The sequence below is a fragment of the Alnus glutinosa genome, chromosome 10, assembly GCF_958979055.1.
Source record: "Alnus glutinosa chromosome 10, dhAlnGlut1.1, whole genome shotgun sequence".
NCBI classification, from domain to species: Eukaryota; Viridiplantae; Streptophyta; class Magnoliopsida; order Fagales; family Betulaceae; genus Alnus; species Alnus glutinosa.
Window position 1 is genome coordinate 2,530,189 of NC_084895.1, and position 26,739 is coordinate 2,556,927.

General features: G+C 37.5%; 1 protein-coding gene across 1 annotated transcript; it reads left to right on the plus strand.

The window, feature by feature from the left end:
• Positions 1 to 288: 288 nt before the first annotated feature.
• On the plus strand, positions 289 to 23,329 carry LOC133879611 (exocyst complex component EXO70A1-like). Its single transcript, XM_062318236.1, has 12 exons — positions 289 to 787; positions 1,097 to 1,192; positions 7,861 to 8,066; positions 8,816 to 9,073; positions 12,751 to 12,889; positions 12,961 to 13,173; positions 13,794 to 13,999; positions 16,530 to 16,730; positions 16,820 to 16,919; positions 22,144 to 22,256; positions 22,348 to 22,494; positions 22,871 to 23,329. Exons 1-12 carry the CDS (start codon positions 626 to 628, stop codon positions 22,986 to 22,988), a joined length of 1,959 nt encoding a protein of 652 aa, XP_062174220.1. The 5' UTR covers positions 289 to 625; the 3' UTR covers positions 22,989 to 23,329.
• Positions 23,330 to 26,739: the final 3,410 nt, after the last annotated feature.

The following is a 26,739-nucleotide window of genomic DNA, read 5'->3' on the forward strand; positions in this document are numbered from 1 at the left end:
TAAAACCAGTTCAAAATTGACCCAAAATTCAGGTAAAAAAACGATTTTCAAACTGTCGGTTATAAGTTTAATAACCGCTAACCAGCGGAGCGATTGCTTCACCTTAAACAGTTGCGGATATCGTATAACCATTAATCATACCCGTCACTAACCGTAGCCGCTTTTAACACTCTTATTTTCATATATATTTGCACTAAAACAAAGAGAAAACAAGAAGAAAAAAAAGCCCTCTAAAAAAAAAAACACACCTTTAACGCCAAAAGGTTGACGACCTTTATAGTTCTTAAAGGTAGTGCAATTCTTGGGGAGGCTATATGCACTACCTTTTTGCAAAAAGAACCAGAAAATTTGATCAAACCTGGCCGCCAACTGTTCCGTAAATCTTCAGGCAGTGCGATTATGCAGTGGTTTCTACGTTTACACAGCGCAGAGTGGGCCACAGGACAACAAAGCTAAACAGTAAACAAGAACCAAACACAAATCTCAAGCCTCAAAGACGAAGCAGGAAAACAATACACGCTGTCAAACGAAGAAATGTCAATTTTTTGACTTGCAAATATTAATCCTCTCTCTCTCTCTCTCAACTCTCTTTGAGAAGAAGAGGAAGAAGAAGAAGAAGAAGAAGATGGGGGTGGCAGTGGTGGGCACGGATTCACTGAGCGAGAGAGCGGCAAAGATGAGAGAGTCGCTGCAAAAGAGCCAGACCATCACTGACAACGTGGTCTCCATCCTGGGTTCCTTTGACCACCGCCTCTCGGTCCTCGAGGCCGCCATGCGTCCCACTCAGGTGCGTCGTCTTACTATCTTTCTGTTTGGTTCCCGGGAAAGACATTGAGAAGACCCAGAAAGTGTATGAAGAAATAAAACTGCCTATAATTGAGCTCGGATCCGACCATTTTGACTTCCCATTTACTTCGAAACATGAGTCAAAGAATGTCCATGACCCATGATTTTGTTTTGTGTTCTCTTCTTAGATTTTCTTGGTTAGCGGACAGCGATCTGGGTTTTGGCTTTAGAGCCTTCTTATTTATTTTTATTTTTTTAGTGGATTTGTGTTCTGACTGCTTGATCGTGGGAAATTTTTTTGTGATCGCAGATTAGAACACATTCAATTAGGAAAGCCCACGAGAATATCGATAAGACTTCGAAGGCTGCTGAGGTTTTACTGGCCCAATTCGATCTTTTTCGTCAGGTTGGTTTCTCGTGTAATCTATGTTTTACATGCTTTTTGCTTAATCTTCCATAACCCAGAATTTTTTTTTTCTTCTCTAAATGTAATTTGATACTTTGGCAAGTTGAAGTTCAATTTTAGTTAGGCCGTGCTCACCAATTAAAGACCTAATTCATCGAATTCTATATTTTCTTCACTAGTAAGCTTTCTGTTAAGTCCACTCTAGTGATTGGAAATGGGGCATACTTGATTCATGGAATTCATGATCATTGTAGTTGCCCAAAAACCCGGTTAGGGATGATTCTTAACATTTCCACAATGTAGCCGTAGATCTTACTGATTAAAGTTTATATTTTATGGACCTAGTTTTTCTTTTTTTGAAATTTATGTGATTGCCGTTTTTGAAATGTATTGTGACAAAAGCATACAATTTTTCAGGAATTTTACTCCATTTGCTTGTTTTGAGTTTGAGCTTCTTTTTTCTTCAGCTGAAAAGAACCAATATCTTACTTATGTTGATTCTGTTTCTTCCAATTGTATACCAAACATGAGTGGAAAGGATAATATTTATTTTCCCTTAACTGAAGGATGCGTAAAGAAATTACCATTAAATTTCTGATTTGAGAAAGGCGATGGTACATTTCTGATTTGAGAAAGGCCTCATGGAAATTAACAAATTTTGAAAAAAAAAAAAAATGTGTTCAACATTTTACTGCATGTTTGACGGAGTTTTTTTGTTTGTTTGTTTGTTTCCAGATATGGATGAGCCATTCAGAAAATTATAGCTTAGTATGCAAGTATGAGAAGTACCATGTTATGTTGCTTCTATACTTTGAGGGAATTACTGGGTTTTGTCAATGGGAATTTGTTTAAGGAATTGATGGTTTTGCTAAGTGACAACCTTAATTTTACCTTGTTCCTTTTTTACTGGCCTTTGCATCTTTTCACACGCACACACAAACCAAAACGTTTTAATAGATGAAGCATGGATATGGATATGAGTTCAAATTTTGTTAAAGCCAGACATGGTATGGCATGATACATTATATACTTTTTTGATTCATGAGTTTTTGTTATGTTGTTGACATTCTACAGGTGTGACATATAATGACTTAATTATGCAAGCATCTCTCTCTCTCTCTCTCTCTCTCTCGATTGGTACATATTAAAATGTCTCTCTTGGGGTGTATCCATGCTAAATAGATTAATAATAATTCGATGTTAAGTAAATGATACTAAACTCAACAGGTCTATGGATATGCACTTTGAACAAATGATAAGCTTTGTGAGCAAACTTTATGCAAAAGAACCCAAGAAAGTGTTATTCTAGGGTTGGGGCTCACTCTCTCTTTTTATCTCTCCAATGTTTTGGGGCCATATCTGCTTTTCACAAACTCATTCCAAATCCATTTTGTCTTCCCATTATCATGCTGACGAAGCCTTCCCATTATTATGTGATGATTCCTGTGGCGACTCGGACCTTGTCCCATTATAACAAGGGCCAAATCGTCACAATAACCTTACTTTACATAGCATCTTATAACATGAGCATAACACATCAGAGTTCTATAACTCGCAATGAAAACATCTAAACACAAAATATTTCACAACACAAAGATCTGACAATAAACATCTACATTTTTAAACTTTTACATTGTATCTTTTACATAACTTAAACATATTGGCTATACAAAAGTGCCACAAACGGCACAATGCCCAAAATACATCATAAGTGTTATATACAACAAAAATGATGTACAATCAAAAGATAGACTAAAATGTTAGTCTAACCAAAATACTCGACATCTAAGGTCTCAATCGTAGAAGCCCAAAGATGAGGCGACTAGATCCTCATCGACACTCTCATCACTTGCAACAATAAGATCTATGTGATTGTGGGGTTACCACTATAACATAAGTGGATACGTGAGTCCACAGTCTCAGTAAGTATAGAAATTACTGACTTAAAACAATGAGCTGATTTTCAGTTTCTACCACGAGTTTACAATAACAGCTACATTTGGTTTTACAATACTTTTAAAGTGCTTCGTAGCTGATAAAGTAAACACTGTAGATATGAAAACCATTAAAACATACTATTTTAGCTGTAAGTATATGTGCACATTCCAATCCTCCTCTTGTAACATACACATACAAACCTATCTAAGTAGTATCATTACTGTACATCATATAACTCAGCTATGCACATATACATTTATTCCACTGCCTCAAGCAAAACACAACTATACAGGCATATCTAAGCAAGAAACTATATAAAACATCATATGCATCCAACTGTAACTATATACGTATATTCTATGTCCCAACCAGGAACATATGCATACAGAAACATCTAGCATGAAATCCCTTGTAAATCACATTATATAAAAGTCAATACAAAACTATGCCATGCATGCTTTTAGTTTATCTCATACATTCTCATTTTCATTCATTCTCATGTCATATGGGAACTTGTTCTTGACGGCTTTTCAAGGACTTGTCCTTCGGTTATCACTCATACTGTCCTCTAGGGACTTGTCCCTTCAGCACTGAGATCTTGCTTAATCATCATGCTAGGAGACTTGTCTCACCTATCATCTTTAGGTTAACAGCATCGAGGGCTGGCCCTCAGGGACTTTTTCTTTAGTGTGATGTTAGGGGCTGGCCCTTATACATTAATCTCTTATACTCATTTCTTTGTTGGTGCTCATGATATATACAATAAAACTAACTTTCTTTTACTTCCATGTTCATGCGCTATTCAACATCATTTCCATTCAATACAGTTCATAAAGCATATGTTAACACTTGAAGTTATTGTAAGTAGTCATAAAACATATATCATCATAACACATCATCGGCTCGATTAGAAATCCATATCATGCTTTGAAAACCGTTTGAAATCCGTTCTTTTGCTTAGTAAGTAAAATACTTGCTAAACATTAAAACGTTAAACCATTAAAACGTTAAGAACATAGTATCATCTTTAGTAAGTAATATACTTACATAACCTTGACAGTGCTTGTGAAGGATCCCCAACTCAAGCCTTGCAATGTACAACTGTAATTATCACATTCAAGATAACATTAAACTCAATTCATATCTTAGTCTTAACTCTAGAAATAGTGCTCAATTTCCCTTAAACACTACATTCCCTTGAAGACATAAAGACATTTAGGGTTAATTTCTACCATACACTCAATTAACCCATACAATAGACAACTATAGGGTTTACAACCAAAACCCCCCAATTATACACAACTTCGAGAAATAGGGTTTATGCTCATACCTTGATCAAACGGTGAGATTGAAGTTTCGCACCACAAAACTCCTACCCATAGCTTGGGTAAAGCTTAGAACCCAATAATACACTATAGCCCTAAAGAAATTCCAAAGATGAAGCCCGCCCCACACTTTTATATTTAGCTTAACTTGAAGAAAAACTAGGGTTTTACGAATTTCACCTCAAATCAATTGGTGAACTTGATGTTCCAACACCGAGAATCACGTTTCCAGTGTTAGAATTGACGTTGGAAACCTCCTAGAATGAAACCCTCAAGTAAGCCCTCAAACCCTAAGAGAGCAAGGAGAGGAACAAATGAGAGAGAGATGAGAGAAATTGTGATAAATGAGTTGGAAATCGTCTTTCAGCCCTTTTATAGTTGTCTTTGGCATTCCTTGTTTGAATGGATAAATTCCCCGTTCGAATGACCCCTTATTTCTTCGTGAGAAATCATTCAGAAACACTCTAAAGTACTCCTAGTTTAAACGTGTTAGTTTCTTGTTCTAACTGAGCACCATGACACTGCCCTGTTTGAACGAGCTATATCCCTGTTTAAACTAGACACTTTGCTGTACTTCCGTTCGAACTGACTTAGAACAAATTTGGATCGGAGCATTCTTGAACACCCCTGTTTGAACTAACTTAGGACGAACTTGGAACGAACCTCTTGGGAAAACTCTTTACTATGCTAAATTGTATCCTGTTCGAACCAACTTGGAATGGAGCTCTCTAGAAAGCTTTTTATTGTGCATTTCAATGGCCCGTTTGAACTGTTAACCTCCTAGTTCGAACCGAAGGCTTGAAAAATGAACTTTTCACTAAAAATTTTTTAGTGTTGTTTTTCTTCATTAATTCTAATTACTTAGTTAATTTAATTATATCAATCTTTGAAGGACAAGCAAAAGTTCTCTCTTTCTGTCTCTTCTTCCAGCCTTAACGTCGGCGCGTGAGAGTGCGTTAAGCTAGGAGTACTGAGCTTTCTGCTTCCATTCTTCTCGTCGTGCAATCAGGGTGCGAGTCTCGTTTCTTCTGGTTCTTGGGTTTCTCTTGGTTTGCGCGTAGGGGTTTCTTCTGGTGGTTTCTCTGTGTGGGTTCCTCTTCGCCGGCGATTATGTAGAGTACACTGGGTCGGCCGTGCTGTGGGTTGGGGGTGTTCTGAGATGGAGAAAAGGTTCATCGTGGAGTTGAAGACTTTCGTCTTCTCGATTCTGGATGGGGCATTGAGGCTGAGGGTGGGGGAGAAAAGAACTTTTTCTGGTGAGATCGTCATCAACTCTCAGTGCTCGGAGTGGCTCGCATTGACGATGGAGAACCTATTGGGTTACCCGGAAGATCAAGAGTTCATCAAATCTTTCAGGGAAGGGTCGAAAATCGTGATCACTCGGAGAGGCAGTAACCAAGCTGGCCGTTTCCTAGAGGTAGCAGTTTTCGGGCTGGGTGGCCGGAAAGGGTTCATTTTGATCCCTATAGGCCGTGGTGGGTGGGGTTGGATCAAATTTTCAGTTGAGATGAGAAAGGCAGCTACTTTTCTTTCTGCCATAATTGATAGCGGTTCTGGGTCTCTGACTGGGTTGGTAAAAATCGAGGGGAAGAAAGAAGAACCAAAGCTAGGTTTGGCTCCTTACTGGAAGGGACCCTCCTTTGTGGAGGTCTTGAGGTCAGGCTCGGGCTCTATCGTGGGGCGTAGCCGATCCAAGTTGTTTCATGTTTCGGCTGAGCCGCGTGATCTGGACCTTCTTCCATCGGTAAGGCAAGCAGAGGAAGAGCTCAGAACGGCGGTGGATTGTTTCTCTCTGGAAGCACCTCAGCTTGTACTGATGGGTATTGACCGGCCTTTCTATCCGTTGGGTAAGAAGTGTCTAGCACATCCAAATTTGAATTTTAAAATTTCAAAACGTCGCACATGGAGCAAGCTGGTTATTGGGTCTAACTTGGCTCTGGGCCGGGCTGTAAGAAAACTTTTGGCCCATTTTTTTGGGACTGGTCTAGGTCATTGTTCGGGTTTCCGTTTAGCCCGACTCTTCCCGAAACCTATTCTTTCCCGTCCGTTGAGCATACTGTCGGAGATGTCGCCGAAGATTTCTTCTGGGTCTCCCTTGGATCGCCTTTCTACTGGTGTCTTGGTGGACGTTCCGTTGGAAACCTCTGAGAGTGTGGGTATGGCATCGTTGGGATCTCTTGGGTGTCTTTTTCAATCGGAGACCTCGTCGTCTCCTCCTCTGCCGGAGATAATTTCACCGGAAGACTCTGGGGTGTTGTTGGGTTTGTCTCCTTCCGGGGGTGGGTCTAGTTGTCGGCACTAGGATCCAGACGGTGATGTGGGCTCGGGTCCGACACAAATTTTGCAGGAGTCTTCGTCGGAGATTTCTTTGGGGTCAGAATCTGGGGTGGCTTCAGGGTGTGGATCCGTTGGACGTAGATGGGGAATCGGGTGCTCTTCTTCCAGCTCTGGAGACGTAAGATTCACTCTCTTCGGCTGAAATGGATGAGAAGTTGACTTTGGAGTGGGAGTTAGACGTTAGGAAGAAGGTTGCTGGGTTTGTGGAGAGGTTGACCCAGGAGTATACGTGGAAGGTGTCTGAGGAGCATAACGAGAGGTTCTGGGCTATTACAGAAGAAATGATTAAGCATCAGAAAACTAAAGGCAAGAAGGAGCTTTTGAATTTACAAAGCTCTGTTAATTATGGCGATTCTAAAATTTCTTCTAGGTGTAGGAAATGCAGGACCCATGTGATGTAGGGTTGTATGCCTAGGGAGGTTTTTGTGGTTTGTTTCTCGGGGCCTTAGGTATTTTTTTCCTGTTGCTTGGATTGTCTGATGGGTTTTCGGGTTAGCTTTGGTTTTCCTTTGTATACCACCTGTGTACTTAGGGGCGCCTTACGCTTATTTTCTTAATAAAATTTTAATTACCTATCAAAAAAAAATTATCTTTTTGGGTATTACGATTCCTCTATTGTGGAATGTTAAACTTTTTCTCCTAGTCGTACATATGTGACGTCTAGGTTACAAAGCTTCGGTTATTTCCCTTGTTTCTATTTATTTATTGTTTTTGAAAGATATAAAAATATGCCATTTCTGTCTTTGTTTCTCTCTTAAGTATTCTTTCACAATTATAAAGTTGATCCTATCACATGATCATGTAGACCCTTCTATTCATCTCTAGAATTCCTACTTTGACAACCTAGGGCCGGTGATAAGATAAATTTATAAAAGAGGTACAAAAATTTGTTTTTCAAAAACTTAGTTATGTTAATTGGAAAAATGTGTGGATGCCAGTTTGATTAGATGCTTACCTTTTAGCGTTTGTGGTATAGGCTGGGTTTACCTGTTTTGTCGTTATATGTTTTCTTCTGATGTAATTTTTAATGTTTATAGTAGTTGATATTATTATTTTTTATGTAAATAGGCCGAGACAAAAATACTTCGAGGGCCGCATGAGGACTTGGAGAGTTATCTAGAGGCAATTGAGCAGCTAAGAAGCAACATTAAATTTTTTAGCAGCAAAAAGGGCTTTAAAAGTAGTGATGGGGTGCTCAACAATGCAAATAATCTGCTTGCTAAAGCTATTTCAAAGCTAGAAGATGAGTTCAAGCAGCTATTATCATCTTATAGGTTCGTATTTTCGTGCTCATTGATGTTCTTGCATTGTGTATGTGGTTCTTCTGCCCAGGTACTGTTAATTCTTTTGCTCCTATAAGTAGCTAGCTATTTGTTTATTAGTAATAGGGAATTTAACATTTCCTGTTACAATGGCATTTATTGTCATTGGATTCTTAATTTAAAGTTTGAAAGGAAGTTGAGCCCTGTCGCACAATTGATTGCTCCAGCTTTTTCTTGCAGCTAAACAACTCATCTATAGGGCATTTTAGTGATCATTTCGAGGCTATTATCAGGATATGTCGAATGGGTTTTGTTCATAAACTTTTTTTATTTAGTGATGTCTATCACCTGTGTTTGTACTATGGATACAAATATTTATTTGGTCAGTAATCAATAGTTAAGTTGGAGTACATCTTGTGTAGTAGCTAATTTACTGATTGTTACTTGGTACTGACTTCTCCTGCTTCCCCTGTGCTTTGCACTGTTGGGGTGTTATATTTGAGTTTGTAGTTGGTTAATTTCCATTAAATGTTAAAAGAATCAAGATCTTCTTGATCAGTTTCTTGATTGAAAGGTGATTTGCCTTTTTGAGAGATCATGTGTTCTTTATATGCATTATGCATCTTGTAATGCTGCTCAATGATCTTGGCATAAGATACTTGGTTTCAGCATGAATTACTGACACAGATTATTTGGCCTTGCTTTAAGCTCCAATTATATTATTTATTCTATTATTTTTTGTGTGGGATGTGGAATTTCAGCAAACCTGTGGAGCCCGATCGTCTCTTCGACTGCCTTCCAAACTCATTGCGACCATCTTCAGGATCTCCTGGGCACCAAGGTGACTCTAGCGGCAAGAGTCCTTCCAATCACCATTCTGAGCAGCACAAAAGTAATTTAGAAAATGCTGTTTACACTCCTCCTGCTCTTATACCACCACGGATTCTGCCACTGCTCCATGATTTAGCTCAGCAAATGGTTCAAGCAGGCCACCAACAGCAGTTGCTCAAAATTTACAGGTAAAGAGCTCCATCTGTGGTTCACAGGTACTTGATGCAATCAAATTGTAAAAGAACAAAGGAAAAGGGATATGAGTTACTTTGAGGGAGCCGTGACCTCCAAGACACCAAAAGATGTTCTAGGGTTTTTGATAATATTCAGCATGATCTTTATTCATTAGGGTTTATACTTAAATAGAAGACGGTTAGATTATAAGACATAACCATTAGGTCTAGCCGTCATTACATTATGTAGGAAAACTAACTAGGAAAGAACAAAACTAGTGGAATTCTATTCTTTATTAGCTAGAACATTTAGGGAGAGAAAATATGGAGATACTACTCCTTATTCACTGCTGGTTTGGGGGCTACGGTACTACCACGTAGCCTTAGGATTCTGACCGTATCAGTACTATGTGCAAGTTGTTTTTCTGTGTGTAGTCATCCAACCATTTTTTCTTAACGAGAAGATATATATTATTTCAAGTTTTTCTTGATGCTTAGGTTTCATATGATGACAAGTGGCCTGTTGTTTTTGCTTCAATAAGCCACTATGTGAAATTTCATTTCCATGTGAGAAGTACTTCATATTAGGGCTGTCAATTTTTGACACGGCTTGTGAACTTGACATGGCATTAGAGGGTTAGGGTTTGGCATAAATGGGTTCATGTCATAAACGGGTCGACCCGCTTGACATTAAACGGGTCAATCATATGTCAACCTGCTTGGCTTGTAGTCATCCAACCATTTTTTCTTAACGAGAAGATATATATTATTTCAAGTTTTTCTTGATGCGTAGGTTTCATATGATGACAAGTGGCCTGTTGTTTTTCCTTAAATAAGCCACTTTTTGTGAAATTTCACTACCATGTGACATGTACTTCATATTAGGGCTGTCAATTTTTGATACGATCGCAAAGTCGACATGGCATTAGAGGGTTAAGGTTTGGCATAAACGGGTCAACCCATTTACTAAACGGGTCAATCATATGTTAGCCTGCTTAACCCGTTTACGAAATTATATATATTTTATATATAATAAATACAAGTTGAAACAGGTTAAACGGGTCGAGTTTGGTTAGCTCAAATAGGTCAACCCATTTGTGACCCGTTTAATAAACGGGTCAAGCGGGTTGTGTCATGTCACTCATGGGTCGTGTCAACCTATTAGGGTTGAAGTGTTTGACCCGTTTAACTAAACGGATTAGATTCGGGTTGACCCTTAATGGGTTGGCGGGTCAAGCGTGTCGACCTGAATCTGACCTGCCAACCCGGATTGTCAGCCCTACTTCATATCCTTAAGATGTAAGTTTAAATTAATAACTATGATTTTAACACTCCTCTGTCAGTAAATGGTAAGTAAAACGCTATTAAAATAATCACACTTGTTCCTTGAATGTCCAGACGCTACAAAAGTCAAAATTTCAGTTATTCATTACACAATAATTGGGCTTGCTCTGGAGGTAGTCGCTTCCCCTAGAAAAGTGTTTGGCATACTTAGGCTCCTTTAAGGGCTGCATTTTTTGGGTGGTCAGTGGCTCTTGGCAAGATCTTACTCTAGACAATCTCATGAAGCGGCATGTTATCGTGATAGACAGATGCTACATGTGTAAGAAGACTGGGGAGTCTGTGGATAATCTTCTTCTTCACTATGACGTGGCTTCTTCTTTGTGGAGTTCTCTCTTCAGTCGTTTCGGGATGTCTTGGGTTATTCCCAGACGAGTTATCGTCTTGCTTGCTTGTTGGTGGTCCTCTGGGGGGCCAAAGAGCGTTGTGGTGTGGAAAATGGCGCTTGTTTGCCTCTTTTGGTGATTATGGAGGGAAAGGAACAATATGAGCTTTGAAGATTTGGAAATAACATTGGAGGAGATTTTATCCTCTTTTTACCATACGTTGTACCTTTGGACTATAGCTTATGTGTACCCTTTGCCATTTAGCTTTGATGTCTTTCTTGCTCACTTTTTTCGTTCTAATTAGGTGTAGACCACGCTTAGTTGAGTCGGTTTTTTGAGAAATCTAATTTTGTTTAGCACTAAAAGGTCATGTTTTTATTATGATTATTGAAAATGGTCTAGTTTGCAATTCCTATGTTGTTTCCTTGGCCCTCCATTGGCATCAAAATTATATCAGTGATATCTTTTAATAAATAATTGATCTTTTGATAAATTAATTGCATCATATGGGGTGGGTGGTTGGCCTTTGGAGAAATATTAGAAATGGCTGGTGGTGTTTCTTGAACTTGGTCTCCTATTGTTTTACCTATGAATGCCTACATGATCTTGATATATTTATATTTGATTCGACAGCTCGAAAAGGAAAGTTGAATGAACGAGATTCGAAGATGGCTCGAACGTAAATAGATATTGAATGAAAAAAGAAATGAATGAATAGCCGCACCAACATGTATTGATTTCCACCTCCACTATGTGCCTGGCACTCCTGACATTTGCCTCCTTACTATTCGTAGTCCTTTTGCTACCTATATAGGTTTTACTTGGGCAAATGATGGATCTCACCTTTGTTTTTAGAAGGACGTGTGGTGTGGAGAAGCAACTCTAAAGTCCCTATTCTCAGAACTCTTCTCTATAACTCAGGACAAAGAGGCTTTAGTGTTTGATTACTTGGAGTCTTCCCACTCGTATGTTTCTCAGGGAGGTCCAAGATTGGAAGCTTGACTCTTTTGTTGCATTCCTCGATCTATTATACTCTTCGAAAACCTCTCTGAGAGAGACATAAAATGTTATGGTCCCTAGCACGTAATCACAAGTTTGAAGTGAAGAGCTACAATAATACATTACAATCTGGAGAGTCTTCCCCTTTCCTTGGAAGAGCGTTTGGAAGGTGAAGGCTCCACCTCGTATTGCTTTCTTCGTTTGGATGACAACTTTGGGTAAAATTCTTACAATTGACAACCTTAGGAGGCAGGGTCTTACCCTTGTCAACTGGTGTTGTCTCTGTAAGAAGAGCGAGGAGACCGTAAACCACCTTCTCATCTATTGCAAGTTTAGTAGCAAGATAAGGAGCTTGGTTTTCATTTTATTTGGAGTCTCATGGGCCATGCCAGACAATATTCTCGAGTTATTTCAATGTTGGAAGATGCAAGGGTGGAGACAATCCACAAAGGCCTTTTGGAAGGTCATCCCTGCTATACTTAATGTGGAGCATTTGGAGAGAAAGAAGTAGACGTCTTTTCGAGGACTGTGGGTCTAATGTGGTGCAATTAAAAGTTTTTTTCCTTAGCTTCCTTTTAGAGTGGGTTGTTACTGTTCCTAATTTATCCTCCTTTAATCTTGTCGATTTTGTTAACTTTTTAGATTTTTAACGCCAATATGGTGGTCGCTTCTCTTTTATACTTTTTGTGTACACGAATTTTTCTTGTTCTTCAATAAATTATTATTCATCAAAAGCTAGCTAGCCAACTTTTGGACCTAATTTTGCAATTATTTTCTAATGCATTTGGATTATTGGGAGAAACAATAGGGTAGATAATAAGAAAATGTATGCATTGTTATTCACCCTCATTGATCTACTTGATTATCAGATATGCATTCAAACATACATGCCTGTTTATGCAGACATTTATACATGTATGTAAAGAACATATATGCACACACGTGTATGTTTGTGAATTTGTATAACTTCTTTTAATACTAAATATTGCAATGTTCACAAGTATGCCACTCTTTTATTTGGTTTAGGGACACTCGTTCTTCAGTTTTGGAAGAAAGCCTCCGAAAACTGGGAGTTGAAAAACTTAGCAAAGATGATGTTCAAAAGATGCAATGGGAGGTTTTAGAGGCCAAAATTGGGAATTGGATTCATTTCATGCGTATTGCTGTAAGTACTTGTCTGGATTTGAACAAATTTTGCACATCTCTTGTTCTGAATTTATCGTTATGCTTCAACAGGTCAAACTGCTTTTTGCTGGAGAGCGGGTAGTTTGTGATCAAATATTTGAAGGCTTTGAAACTCTTGCAGATCAGTGTTTTTCTGACGTTACTGCAAGTAGTGTTTCAGTGCTACTTAGTTTTGGGGATGCTATTGCCAAAAGCAAGAGATCACCAGAGAAGTTATTTGTACTTTTGGACATGTATGAGATAATGCGGGAGCTTCACTCAGAGGTATTCATAGGGATTGCAATCCACAAAGTCATGCAATAATAAGTTTTGTGCTTATTAACTCTTTGTAGAGATTGCAAACCACCTTTCATAAAGTTTTCATTTCAATTTGGATGGTGGTCTGAAAAGTAAAGGATCTTTATGGTTCCTTTCTATTCCCCTTGTTGAATAAATAGTTTCCATGCGTCACTAGGTTGCTATTGATACATATGTCCAATCTAAAGTGTGCTATTTTTGTTGGAAACTCCTCCATGTCGTTGCTAAATTTTTTTGATCAATTAGGCAAATTTCAAGTCACAGAATAAAAAGCTTCACACAGCCCCCCTCCCCCCGATTCTTCTCCAACTTGTTGATCTTCTATATGATGAACATATTCAAATGGATTTTGCAAATAAATTGGACGGTTTTTGAGGGGAAGGAGAAGAAGATAAATTTTGTTGGTAGCCACATTCTCAGCTTTATTTATTTTTGGGGATATATTAAATCCCATCTTAGAAGTTTGTATTTTGTTTTGTTTTTATCTAGAAGACATATGGTCTTTATGTTTTACCTTGTTTCTGTGTTTGTGATAATATTTGATGAATGCATTCATTCGTTAACTAAAGACCTGAATCTGCTTGCAGATTGAAATGAAATTCAAAGGTAAAGCTTGCAGTGAAATAAGAGAATCTGCGTTTGGTCTGACAAAACGGCTTGCTCAGACAGCTCAGGATACTTTTGGAGATTTTGAAGAAGCTGTTGAAAAGGATGCAACTAAAACTGCTGTATCGGATGGAACTGTTCATCCTTTGACAAGCTATGTCATTAATTACGTCAAGTTTTTGTTTGAGTAAGTTCAGCTAATCTCGCTTTTTATTCTTATTATCCCATTCTTTGTGGCAGGATAAGGTATAGTTCCATACATACTACTTTTATCTAGTTGTTGATGATTGAGCTATTAAAGCCATATTAATTTACCCTGTATGGCCACATCTATATTGAAATCTTTCATTCTTTATTTTTCTCTTTTCTTCTACAATTTTTTTTTTTCTCTCTTTTGGTTTCTTAGTAGTCTGCGATTTTGCTTCAAGATATATGTGGTACATTATGTTACTTGAAATTTGCGTGGATATGATTTGACTTAAAGATTCAATTATGTACTATTTTAATTAAATTTTTTAAGGCTCTATGAAGCACATGAATATGGCCTGTAATTTGGGATGTATTGCATGTCCCACTTTGTTGGGTCATGCTGCAATGAGAGAAAGTTTTCACCTTAAGCTAAAAAAGGTTGAGAACTTGTTTCTTACATACACAACTATTTAACACAAAGCCTCGCGAGGCAGAGTTTTAGAAAATCTCAGAAACGAGACTTGAAGGGAAATTTTGGAAGTCGTTGAGAAATATGTGGAGAGGAAAACTCTTGGATTGCTAGTAACATTTTTACTGGGAAGGAGTTGTGGTATCACAAGAGTGTTCTAACCTCTTGAAAAACAAAATATTTGCATGCCTGTTATAGAACACAATTGGATGCCTTATAATTGCTTTCTTGAGGGCTTTAGGGTTTGAGGCTCATTTTAGAAGAAAAAGGTTGAGGTTCACAGGTTTTAATGGGTTGAAAAGAATGTAGGTTGATGAAAGGTGCAAAATTCTTCAAATTGCATATGCTGGGATTCCCCGCAGCACAAAACTATGGTTTAAAAAGGGTTCTAAGGTATGTTTGAAGGGCTGTCTGGTGGCTAGTGGGTAAGAAAAGTACACGGCGTTTAGGGTTAAATTTGGTAGGAGAAAGGATTTGATTTGGGGTTGCAAAGAGGTGAGGAAAAAAGTTGAAACTTGAAATCTGTCTAGGGGTCGTGAACCATAACAATAAGGAGGAAGGAAAAAAGAGAGAAATACACTAGGACTCTTATTAAAAAATGACAAACTTTAAGAAACTAGAAAAGCTCATTTAGTAATCAAGACTTACATACTAATAGAACAAGATGATTGGCAGGTTGGGAGCTAGTTTATTTATCAAAGGGTGATAGGATCACTTTAATTAAAAGCACTCTTTCCAATTTTTTTTTTGTCCCTTTATCCCATCCCTGTTGGAGTTGCTAATTGTATTGAGAAACTTCAGCAAGATTTTGTTGGGCGGAGTTGGTAAATGAGTTTAAATTCCATCTAGTTAGTTGCTCAAAGATTTGTACTCTGTTTTCCTTGCATGATTTGGGGATTAGAAGCCTGATCTTGTTTAACTGAGCTCTCTTGAGAAAATGGTTTTGGTGTTACACCACAGAGAGGGAGGCTTTGTGGAGATTGGTGGTGGAAGCTAAAAATGACAGGGTGTGGAGAAGGTGGTGTTACAATGTAGCTTTTGGGAGCTATGGGGTTGGGGCGTGGAAAAACATTAGGAGGGGTGGGTTACACCCGATCTTTCACTAGGAAACTGAGTGACATTGAAGTCTCCCTCAATGCACCAAGGCACGTTCCACCAACTAATCAGGCCAGCCAATTCCTCCCATGAATACCTTCTATCACAATCAGAATTGGGCCCGTATACCCTCACAAAAGCCCATGAGAAACCATCTTCAACGTTTCTAAAAGAGTAAGCCACGGTAAACTCCCCCTACGATCGTAAAGTTTTTCCACTACCTTCCTATCCCGCATAAGCAAGATTGCACTGGAGGCCCCTCTCGAAGCTGAATATGATCAGTCCACGTGTTGACAACCCCACAAACTGCAAACAACACTGCTGGAAACGAATTCCAGTTTAGATTCCTGCAAACAAATAACATCTGCCTTCCACTGACTAAGCAAGTTTTTGAGTCTAAGGTGTCTCCTTCATTTAACAAATTCACATTCCATGATAACAACTTAGGCTTCATAAAGGACAAAGTAATGGCCTCCCCTTACCAAGCTGAATAAGATCAGTCCACATTGTGTGTACTAGGTTGATTTGGCTTATATAAGCAGGTACGAGGAGTCTTGATTGTGACTAATCATTCTAGGATATGGTGCATGTGTGGCTAATATGTTCTCTAGTTGTGACTATCGGTGTTTGCTAGTGCCCTCATACATAAATCATATACGTGTTGGTTGAAAAAAAAGGAAAAATGTTTCAGTTGATATCACTCTTTGATCCAGTATAGTGCTTTTCTATGTGTAAACATCATGCATGGGCAGGGATTCTGGGTATTGATCGTCAAAGCCTCAATTTAGGTGCTTATTTATGTGTAGTACGTCAACTGTTAAGTAATGGTTCGTCATGTCTTTTGTCTTCAACAAAAGTCTAAAATTTTTGGACGTCCCACCTCTCATTGCGGTTCTATTTAAGACGTTTAACACTACAGTTGTTCATATGATTGACTTGAAGATTTTGCACTAACTTTTTACAGCTACCAATCAACATTGAAGCAACTTTTCCAAGAGTTTGATAACAAAGACGGAACAAGTTCACAGCTGGCTTCTGTAACGACGAGAATAATGCAGGCTCTTCAAACCAATCTGGATGGAAAATCTAAGCAGTATAAAGATGTTGCCTTGACCCACTTATTTCTCATGAATAATATTCATTACATGGTCAGATCTGTTCGCAGGTACGTCATGTATATATATATCTTGTCATAGTTCTTTTAGAGCTTTACAAGCTTCTTGCATGTGAATACTGGTGGTTTATTATTTTCAGGTCAGAAGCTAAGGATTTGTTAGGGGATGATTGGGTGCAAAGACACAGGAGGATTGTGCAGCAGAATGCAAATAGTTACAAAAGGAGCGCTTGGTCAAAGGTAGTGTTCTACTCACGCAACTAGTTTATATCATTTATTGATATGAAGCTTCGGCTGATGTTACTTGGATTTTTTTTTTTTTTTGAAACATATTTATATAATACGTAAAAACATGTGGCTTTACTTGGGGTTTGTGATCATTTACGGTTTTACACTTTCAGTGTCATATTTCTTGATTCACTATCTGCACTCTAAACAATACGAGTTTTGTTTTTCTTCTTTATTGAATACACATGAGCATGCCTGTCACAGATACACAAGCTCACCTGTGCTACTTATTAATCTATCTATTCTTATCAATGACGTCTTGGATACATTATATCTGTGAGCATGGTATCATGGTTTTTATCTTTGTTGCCTAATTTGCTGGATGTGGACAACCTGAACTTTACGTCTATTTTCACAATATGATACAAAATCCAAAAGAAATGCCTTTGTAAGCAATGTGAGAATGAAGAAGGCACAAGTAGTAAGTGAGTTAGAGAGATCCACTCTCATGGAGAAGGTGAGTTGGAGGCAGAAATCTAGTGCTTTGTGGTTAAGGGAGGGTGACAAGTGCACAAAGTTTGTTTGTTTTTGTGTTTTTGTGTGTGTGTGTGTGTGTTTTTTTTTTGTTTTGTTTTTGTTTTTTTTTTTCCCCCCACGAAATGGCGAACTCCAACAGGAAGAAATCCATTGACTCCTCGTTGATTGATGGCACAGTTTCTACCAACTGGGTGGAGATCAGTGAGCACATTGTCCAGTTTTATAAAAAGTTGTATATCAAGCAATTTAGCTGGCGACCTTTGTTGGATGGCCTTTACTTTGATTCTATTGGTGAAGTTGAGGCTATTTTGTTGGAGAGAGATTTTGAGGAAAGAGAGTTGTTGGAGGTAGTGAAGGCAATGAATGGTGATAAGGCGTTGAGCCCTGACGGTTACTCTATGGCGTTCTTCTAAGGTTGTTGAGATGTGTTAAAAGAAAACATTATGAAGGTCTTTTGTGACTTCCATGCTAGAGGTAAGTTCAAAAGGAGCTTTAATGCTACATTCATCGCCCTCATCTCAAAGATTCTAGGGGTTGTTGATCCCAAATACTTTTGCCTAATTAGTCCTATGAGTGGCATTCACAAAATCATTGCTAAGATTTTAACAAATAGGCTGAAGATGGTGTTGGAGAAGATTGCTTCAAAGTCCCAAAATGCCTTAATCCGAGGTAGGCAAATCCTAGATCATGTTCTTATTGCTAATGAATGCCTGGATAGTAGAATAATAAATGGGGAGCTGGATGTACTCTACAAGCTGGACTTAGAAAAAGCATATGATCATGTTAATTGGTAGCTCATTGTGTTTTCCCAGTACGGTTCTCGGTTTTGGTTAATGACACTTCTAGTGGTTTTTTTAGTAGCTCCCGTGGCTTGAGACAAGGGGACCCTTTGTCTCCTCTATTGTTTGTTATTGTGATGGAGGCTTTAGATAGGATGATTTCTATTGCAGTGAGTGGAGGATGGATATCTGGCTTCTCTGGTGGGACAAGTTTTGATATCTCTCTTACCTTCTGTTTGCAGATAATACTTTGATTTTCATTGGGGCCGACCCAGATCATCTACATCATCTGCCGTGCTTGTTTTTATATTTTGAAGCTGTCTCGGGCTTGAAGAACATTTTGGCTTATCAAATTTGGTTCCTGTGGGTGATGTTGTTGATGTGGATGGGTTGGCTGATATTATGGGCCGTGGGGTTTCCCCTCTGCCTTTGAAGTATCTTGGTCTTCCATTGGGGGCCTCCTAGAAAGCCAACTCTATTTGGAACGGTGTTATTGAAAAGATAGAGCTTCAGTTGGCTAGTTAGAAAATGATGTATTTGTCTAAGGGTAGAAGGATTAGCCTTGTTTTAAGTACACTTTCCAATCTACCTATCCCTGCGAGTATTGCAAATCGCATTTAGAAGCTTCAATGTAATTTCTTATGGAGTGGGCTAGGCGAAGAGTCCAAATATCACCTAGTAAGCTGGTCCAAAGTTTGTTCTTCGATCGCTGAGGGAGGGTTTGGGGGCCTGCAACTTGTTAATGTTCAGTTGTGCTCTCTTAGGTAAATGGTGGGCTATGTGCATGAGAGAGAAGCTTGGTGGAGAGTTGCAGTGGACTCTTAAGTTTGGTAATTCGCAGGGTGGGTGGTGTTCTAATGAGCCTCTTGGGACGCAAAGAGTAGGGTTATGGAAGAATATTAGGAGGGGTTGGGAGAAGTTTTCCAGCCATACCAAATTTGAGGTGGGAGATGGCTCCAATGTCAGTTTTTGGCATGAACTGTGGTGTGGGGATATGACCCTTAAGGAAGGCTTTCTAGATTTATATGGCATTGCTCGTCCAAAGGATGTTTTTGTTCGGCTCACTTGGAGATCTTGGGTGGCTCTAATCAATGGTTTGTAAGTTTTGCTAGAGCGGCTCATGACTAAGAGGTGGATTTTTTGCATTGTTCTTTAGTGTGTTGTATTTAGTTAGAGTGAGACGGGAAGGTGAAGACAAGCTTTGGTGGGTTTCCTCCAAAAGAGGTTTGTTAGCTATTAGATCCTTTTACAGTGTCTTGGTTCGCACCAATGGCTCTCGTTTCCCTTGGAAGAATGTTTGGCGAACTAAGGTTTCTTTGAGGGTCGCATTTTTTGCTTGGTTGGTGGTTCTAGGTAAGATCTTTATCATGGATAATTTGAAGAAACGACATGTCATCGTGGTTGATAAATGTTGTATGTGTAAAAGGAATGGAGAGTCTGTGAACCATCTTCTCCTCCATTGTGAGGTTGATGGAGCTTTATGGGATGTTTTCTTTAGTTGATTTGAGCTATTTTGGGTTATGCCTAGACGAGTAGTCGACTTATACGTGTGTTGGTGGACTGCTGGTAGCGCTCGGAGTGCTGCTGTGTGGAAAATGGTGAATTCATGTCTGTTGTGGTGTCTATGGAGGGAAAGAAATGGCATTAGTTTTGAGTACTGTGAGAGGTTTTTGGAGAATTAAGTCTTTATTTTTCTGTACTCTGTATTTTTGGACAACTGTTTTTATTCTCGTGTAGTAATGATTAGTTATCATGATTTTCTCGTGTAGTAATGATTAGGTGTTTTCTCATGTATACTTCCTGTGTACTTGGGGGTACCTTACTCTTTTAATGATATTTCGATTACTTATAAAAAAAAATATTTAATGATTCTTTTATCATATTCCTATGGTTAACTGTTTGAATTAACAGTTGCGCTCATAGGGCAAATTAACTGTAATTCTGTTATCAGTTTTAGCTCATATATTCAACACCTGAATTCTTAACCAAGACAGTTGAATTCCTGTATTAATCAAGATTGGTGACTAAAAAGTAAAAAGAGACAGCAGTGGGGTTGATCTCATCTGTCATAATATCTTCTAAATAATCTTTTGGACAAAGATCTGTTTAATTTGTAGAATGCCAAAACTGAAGAAAAAAAGTAAAAGCAATTACGAAGGGCAACCCTGAATTCATACATCAACTTAAGACACATTCAAACAAATGAAATTTCTTCAAATGTCACTGAACTAAAATAACTAAAATTAACAAGTTCTGTTAGGTGTCATTATCAAATCAAAAAGATGCAAAGAACTTCATTTTATGCCAGCATTGAGATCTAAATCATGCTTCAAAACTTTACTTTCTTATATGTTATGCATGTATATATGTACTTTAAGGTATAACTTGACTATCTAGTAGCTATGGATGAATGAGGGAAAAGATTGAAGTCAAAATTTGAAGTTCTATAACTATTTTTGGGTTTCAACAAATTTAAGTATGGGCTAGAGATTTGACAACTAATGCTTTTCACAATTTCAACCTTAACATAGATCCAACTAACCTCCTTTCACATTTTGATGTGAAGCTATGTTGCTCACTCTTAATTTTTCTGTCATACCCGTGTCAACAGGACACAGCACGTGTGTTTATGGGATGCGTCCAACCTATAACTGAAATTATGGACACATTTCCCCTTGTGATCTCATATACAGAGAGAACCTAATCTTCGAAAGAGAAGAAAGTTTTCCACATTTTTTTCGAAACTTTGCTTCCTATACATTTTTAAATGGTTTGCACATCGTCTATGCTGTGATTTCAGATGATTTGACACCAATCAAACTTTGACATGGCTGATTGGACACAATTCAAACTTTGACATTGCCTGACACAGCAATATAGTGTTTGAATTCACAACTTACTGATTTTTTTTTTCTTAACATTAGTGTGTGACTAGTTAAAAGCATGTACTTTGAAGTAAAAGGACTGTCAAGACTGTATTTGTTGCTGTGCTGTTGATGCAATTTGTATCAGTTTTTCTTGTTCTTTCAATTTTTGGGTATTCTTTTGAATCAACCAATTGTTGATTCCTTTATTCCTAGTATTTTAAGTGAATCAACGGGTCTGAAGAATGATTTTGCTCCTAGTATTTGTGCGCAAATTAACGGATTCAAGATCGTTTATCTTTTCTTTTACAAGATCTAATTTTTCCTACGTGTTTTCCTACATCAGTTGGTATAAGAGCCAACTCTCTCCCTGCATCAGTGTTGCCTGGAGCTGCCACCTTGCTGTCCCCATTTCAATATTACGCAAGTGTATGGCTATTGGAAAATCCAAAGTGGTGGACTTCTTTTGGAAATGGATAAGCTGACATTTGGATTTGTATCTGCACCTGAAACCCATACCCAAGTTCACATAATATAGGTTTACGGTTGTAACTCTTGCCCAATTTTATAAAGTACAGTAATATTTATGGCTTGCTGGGAGAGATTCTGGGAAATTTTCTTTGGATGATCCAGGAGATACCTAGTAGGAGTTGCCAGAAGTGAATTTGTGGTACAATTTTTAATTTGGCATACCCCAGCAACTTGCTTGCAAACTGGAAATCATTGAAAGAATGATGCTTAAGAGAGAGGGCGAAGAAGAAGTTAAAAAGTATTGCATATCCTAAGGTGCATATATGCTTGTAATGCTATACAGAAAGAGTGCCTGGTACACTCTTTGATTTAGATCCATCATATGCACCAAAAATTTGTTCATAACTGCCTTTTTTTCTTGTATTTTTGTTACATTTATTTGAGTTCTTTATTCTGAAATTTGATATCTTGTGTAGTCCTATAACCTCATATTTAATGCCTTCAAATTACTTATGTCCCTTTAAGATATTGACCTGGAAAGGAACTGGTTTTTATTGCTGACTGTGGGTGCTTTTTCCTTCGCAGATTCTTCAGTGCCTCTCTATCCAAGGCCTAGCCTCATCCGGGGGTGGGAGTTCAATGGGTGCTGATGGGGGAGGAGGTAGTAGTGGAGCTTCAAGAGCAATGATCAAAGAGAGGTCGAGAGAAACATTTTACGGAAGTTTTTTCAGTACAGTATTTTTGTCCTAATTGTTTTGACTTAGTGGGAAAAGTGTGTTATGTTATCAGGTTCAGGACATTCAATATGCAATTTGAGGAACTTCATCAAAAGCAATCTCAGTGGACGGTTCCTGACACGGAGTTGCGAGAATCTCTGAGGCTTACGGTTGCCGAAGTCTTATTGCCTGCCTACAGATCTTTTGTAAAACGTTTTGGGTGTGTTTTCTCAGTTCTAAACTAACTTAATGATATATATGTACACAAACACACACACATACATGCATGCGTGCTTGCAAGCATACGATATTGTGAAGTGTTTATCTCAAAATCAACAATGAGGTCTATGCTGAAAATTTCATTCATCAGCAATTGATAGCAAATCAAGTGAATGTTGTCATTCTTCACATTATTAAAATTGTCGTATTTAAAATGCTAGAGGAGCTCTTTATAAGAGCTACAGTTGACATAAGTAACTGATCCCAAAGCTATGCAAAAAATGTGTTGGATTTGATTTTGTTTGGTGTCTGATGTAAACAAACCTTAATAGATTGGCACATCTTCTTCCTTACATGTGGTTTTTCATGTGTTATAGGCCCCTGGTTGAGAATGGAAAGAACCCTCAGAAGTACATCCGGTACTCGGCGGAGGATCTTGAACGAATGTTGGGTGAATTTTTTGAGGGAAAGAACTTGAATGAACCCAGGCGGTAGATTTGAACTGTTCTCTCTCTTTCTGTGTGTGTGATAAAGAAGATGGTATGGTTGACCATTGACCTTTGGAGAGGCTCCTTTTACAGTTTCATGGTGCTACACAACCTTGTATAGTGTTCATGAGGAGGTCACGTGTATGTATGTAAAGCAGATTTTACTGGAAAATTCTGAATAAAAGAGGCTATTCTCTTCTTCTTTCACAAGGGCGATTTGAGTTTCAAGTACTGTAATTGTGTCCTTTTATTTTTTTATTTTTTTTTCAAGTTTTTATGATTATTTTTGTAGAATTTTTGGAGGCCGATATTTGGTGAGCAACAAATGAATGTGATTCTTCTGCTAAATTTGCATAATCATTACTTTCAAGTGTAATGAAAAATAGATAGAGGTACCAAATTTGTCTTTTTCTAAAATTCAGGTACTATCTGTGAATAAAGTTTTTAAACCGCAAGTACCAAATATTTATTTAACCTTTTTGTTTTTGTTGTTTCAATTTTTGCGACCTAGAGGTTCTGTCCAAACCGATATATATACCCTAATTTAGTTTTGAAAGAGATTTTTCAATAAAAGGCATTAACTACAACCGATTTAATGCAAAAATACTAGCTTTCATGCATTATGTGATTCGGCTACAAGTGTTGCCGAGTCACACATGATGTTTCCTAATTATATTCATGAAATCAAATTGAAAAATGTTGGATTGGGCTTTCTAATTGATTTTCACGGGAGCAAAGGCAGTACTGTTGCACCTCAACAATCTCTCTATATATCAACGTGATGCTCCCGCGACTCAAACCCATGACCCTGGTTTTGATATTATTTATTGGATCGGACTTTTGACCATGTCATCTTTAAACCAATTGGTGTCCAGTTAAGGAAGTCAAATCATTTTTATGGCATTCAAAATTATACCCTGTAAAACATGTTCTAAGAGCCATCTACATGAACAGAGCATTAGTGTTACCCCCATTAAAAAAATTATCGCATCATCATGCTTTTCCATGATTCTACAAAACAAATTACAGTTTGTGCAATAATAACACGTGACAATGTATAGAAACTGATTTGTTTGTTGTAAATTATTGATAAACCATTTATTTTATTATTTTTTAGCAAATAATCTGATGCAAAATGTGTATTTGACATAAACTAATGGAAACTTGATAATCAACCTACATTGTTTCATTGAAAACAAAGATTGTAATACGAAACTTTGAATAAAACTAACTAAAGAGAATAAAAAAAAAAAAAAAAAAAATAGATGGTGGAATGGAAGCCCAGACTGTCATTGGCCCGGTAGACAGCTGGCCCAACCACAGTATACTTGAAGGATCTTATATGGAAAGCAACGTATAATTGAAAGGATAGAATTTCCTACAAACTGGTTTGTAAAAAATTTCTGTCCTAACAGAAATTATAGAAAGATAGCTCATTAATGGGCGGCAGAATTAATGACAATTGCCTTATGAAAGCAAACAACCAAGATCGTACTTAGCATATAAAAGCTTTGACCAGGTATGCTCTGATGCCTTAATCTCTATCTATTCTCATTCTCACCTTCATGCTTTTACTAACTTAAGCGGTGGTGCTGCCACCCCATCCTCCTTTGGTGGCACACCATTATGATGTTTGGCAGTCTTGCAGGGATCTCAGATCAAGGATTAAGCAAAAATGGATTGTGGATTTTAGTGTATGTATATCAATAATAAAATTACCACTCACAATAGTACGAATCTTTGTAGGAAAAGTCTATGTGAAGGTGTCGAACCTCAAAGATTGTAGGTTTTGGTTGTTAAGTTATCAAAATTAATTCTAATCTAATTTATAAAAGATGTTTGATTTTAATTTTCTGTTGCAATTGAATCTAAATAAAAGCATAAAAGTAAAAGTAAGATAAGATAGAGAAGATAGAGGGGATTTACTTCACTACTAACCTCATAATGATGGTAAATCATAGCTAACATGGGAACTTCATTTACATGAATGATATGATTCGTGTGTGTTTGTCAATCACCTAACAATGTTGTCAAGAAAATACTTTTAATAAGAAATAAGAATAACCCCATCTTCGGTAGGCACAGATTATCCACCTAATTACTAATATGCGGTACGATCTGTCTTCCTTAGGTATGAACTATAAAATTGCTTAATTAGCATATATACAATCAATGGATAAGTATAACTTATCTTTCGGCAAGGCATGAATGATCAACCTAAATTAAACTAAACTAGGATGTAGAACAATTCATCATTTCTATGCATGACCTATCAAATCCTATTGATTTGTGTCCATTAAAATCGTTGTAAAACCATCATCCGTATAGTCACAGAAAATACGAATGTTGAGATGAAGAACTTTCTTTGACAAGATCAAAGGTTTATCGAAATTGAATATAAACATTAAAATATAATCTCAAGATTAAACAACCATCGTTCATATGCATAAAATTCCTAAAGAAAAATGTGATTACACCATCATTACTTGGAACAAGTTACATTAATACTCTATGGATGAGTTACCCGCTCATGGAGTTGTTGGAAATCGTCTTTGTCAGAGAGAAATTCATCCCAAGAAGCTGATGGAACTCTGCTGCACTATTCTCTAAAACCTAAGCACTAATTGCTATTTTATTCTCCTATGTAATGTAGTCCCCTTTATTTGGACGAGTATGTGGTGTATTTATAGAGTAAAAGTGAAATCTTACACGGATCGGTGCCTTTTAGAACATCTAATCCAAACTATGAACACAATTAAAAAACAATAAAATTAAGACTAGTAAAACCAGTTTTGCTAGTTTCGAAATTGCCATTCTTGAAACCATTTCTTGAAGAAGAAAAGCAGAAGTAGATTTCATAAAAAATAAGTTTCAAAAATACTAACAACACATGTTTCACACCGAGAATGCATAAATAAGCTACTTACTTCATGATTCTAACTCTTTAATCTCAAGGTAACATATATGTAAACTTAGCACAAGCATTTTAACAACCAGTAATTAAATTCAAACATATTTTTAATTTTTTTTTGTTTGTTTGTGTGCTTTATTTCCTGTTAAAAAAAATTGTGATTTCTAAGAATGCAGTGAAACTTTAACTATGATTGACAGATCATTGGCAAGTTTAAACTTATGAACACATAATCATTGGACTAGGAAAGCTGAATTTAGTTACTTATTTTTGGATAGTGATGATGTCACTCGTTTCATCTTGAACTAAGCACAAGCACTTGGGACGGATTTGGGGGGGGGGGGGGGGGGGGGGGGGGGGAATAGGCTATGGCCCCCCCCTCAATTCCAAAAATGGAAAATTTTTTTCGGTAAAAAAATAAAAATTTAGCTTATTAGTCCATACCAACAAATTTTTTTGTCACTGGCTCCTGACCATAAGAGCTTCTGGCTCCGTCCTTGACAAGCACACTAGCATATAGTTTGTGGGGGCATGAAATGTGAAACCAAATATTGTTGTTTTTGATGTCTTAAAGTTCAGCTGGTTGAATTGTTGGATGAGTAACTTTGACATGGTATTAATGTTTCTCTTAAAGGAAAAGGAAAAGGAAAAAAGAAAAAAGAAAAAAAAAGCACAAAAAAATAGTATTATCGGCTATTCTAAGCTTATTGCAGTGAGTGTTCACGTTAAAATGTGAGAAGTTTGGAATAGTTAATATAATGTTGGGGTTTAGTTTAGCTTCTTAGCCTTTTTTATTTGAATTAGTAAGTCATTAAGAATGTTTATACACCTAATGTCCTAAAACCAT

Excerpts from the sequence above, each read along its gene's own strand:
- LOC133879611 (XM_062318236.1), top strand. The coding sequence starts at position 626 with ATGGGGGTGGCAGTGGTGGGCACGGATTCACTGAGCGAGAGAGCGGCA. Across the intron at positions 12,890-12,960 it reads TTCATTTCATGCGTATTGCT|GTCAAACTGCTTTTTGCTGG; the intron begins GTAAGTACTTGT and ends ATGCTTCAACAG. Across the intron at positions 16,920-22,143 it reads AAAGGAGCGCTTGGTCAAAG|ATTCTTCAGTGCCTCTCTAT; the intron begins GTAGTGTTCTAC and ends TTTCCTTCGCAG.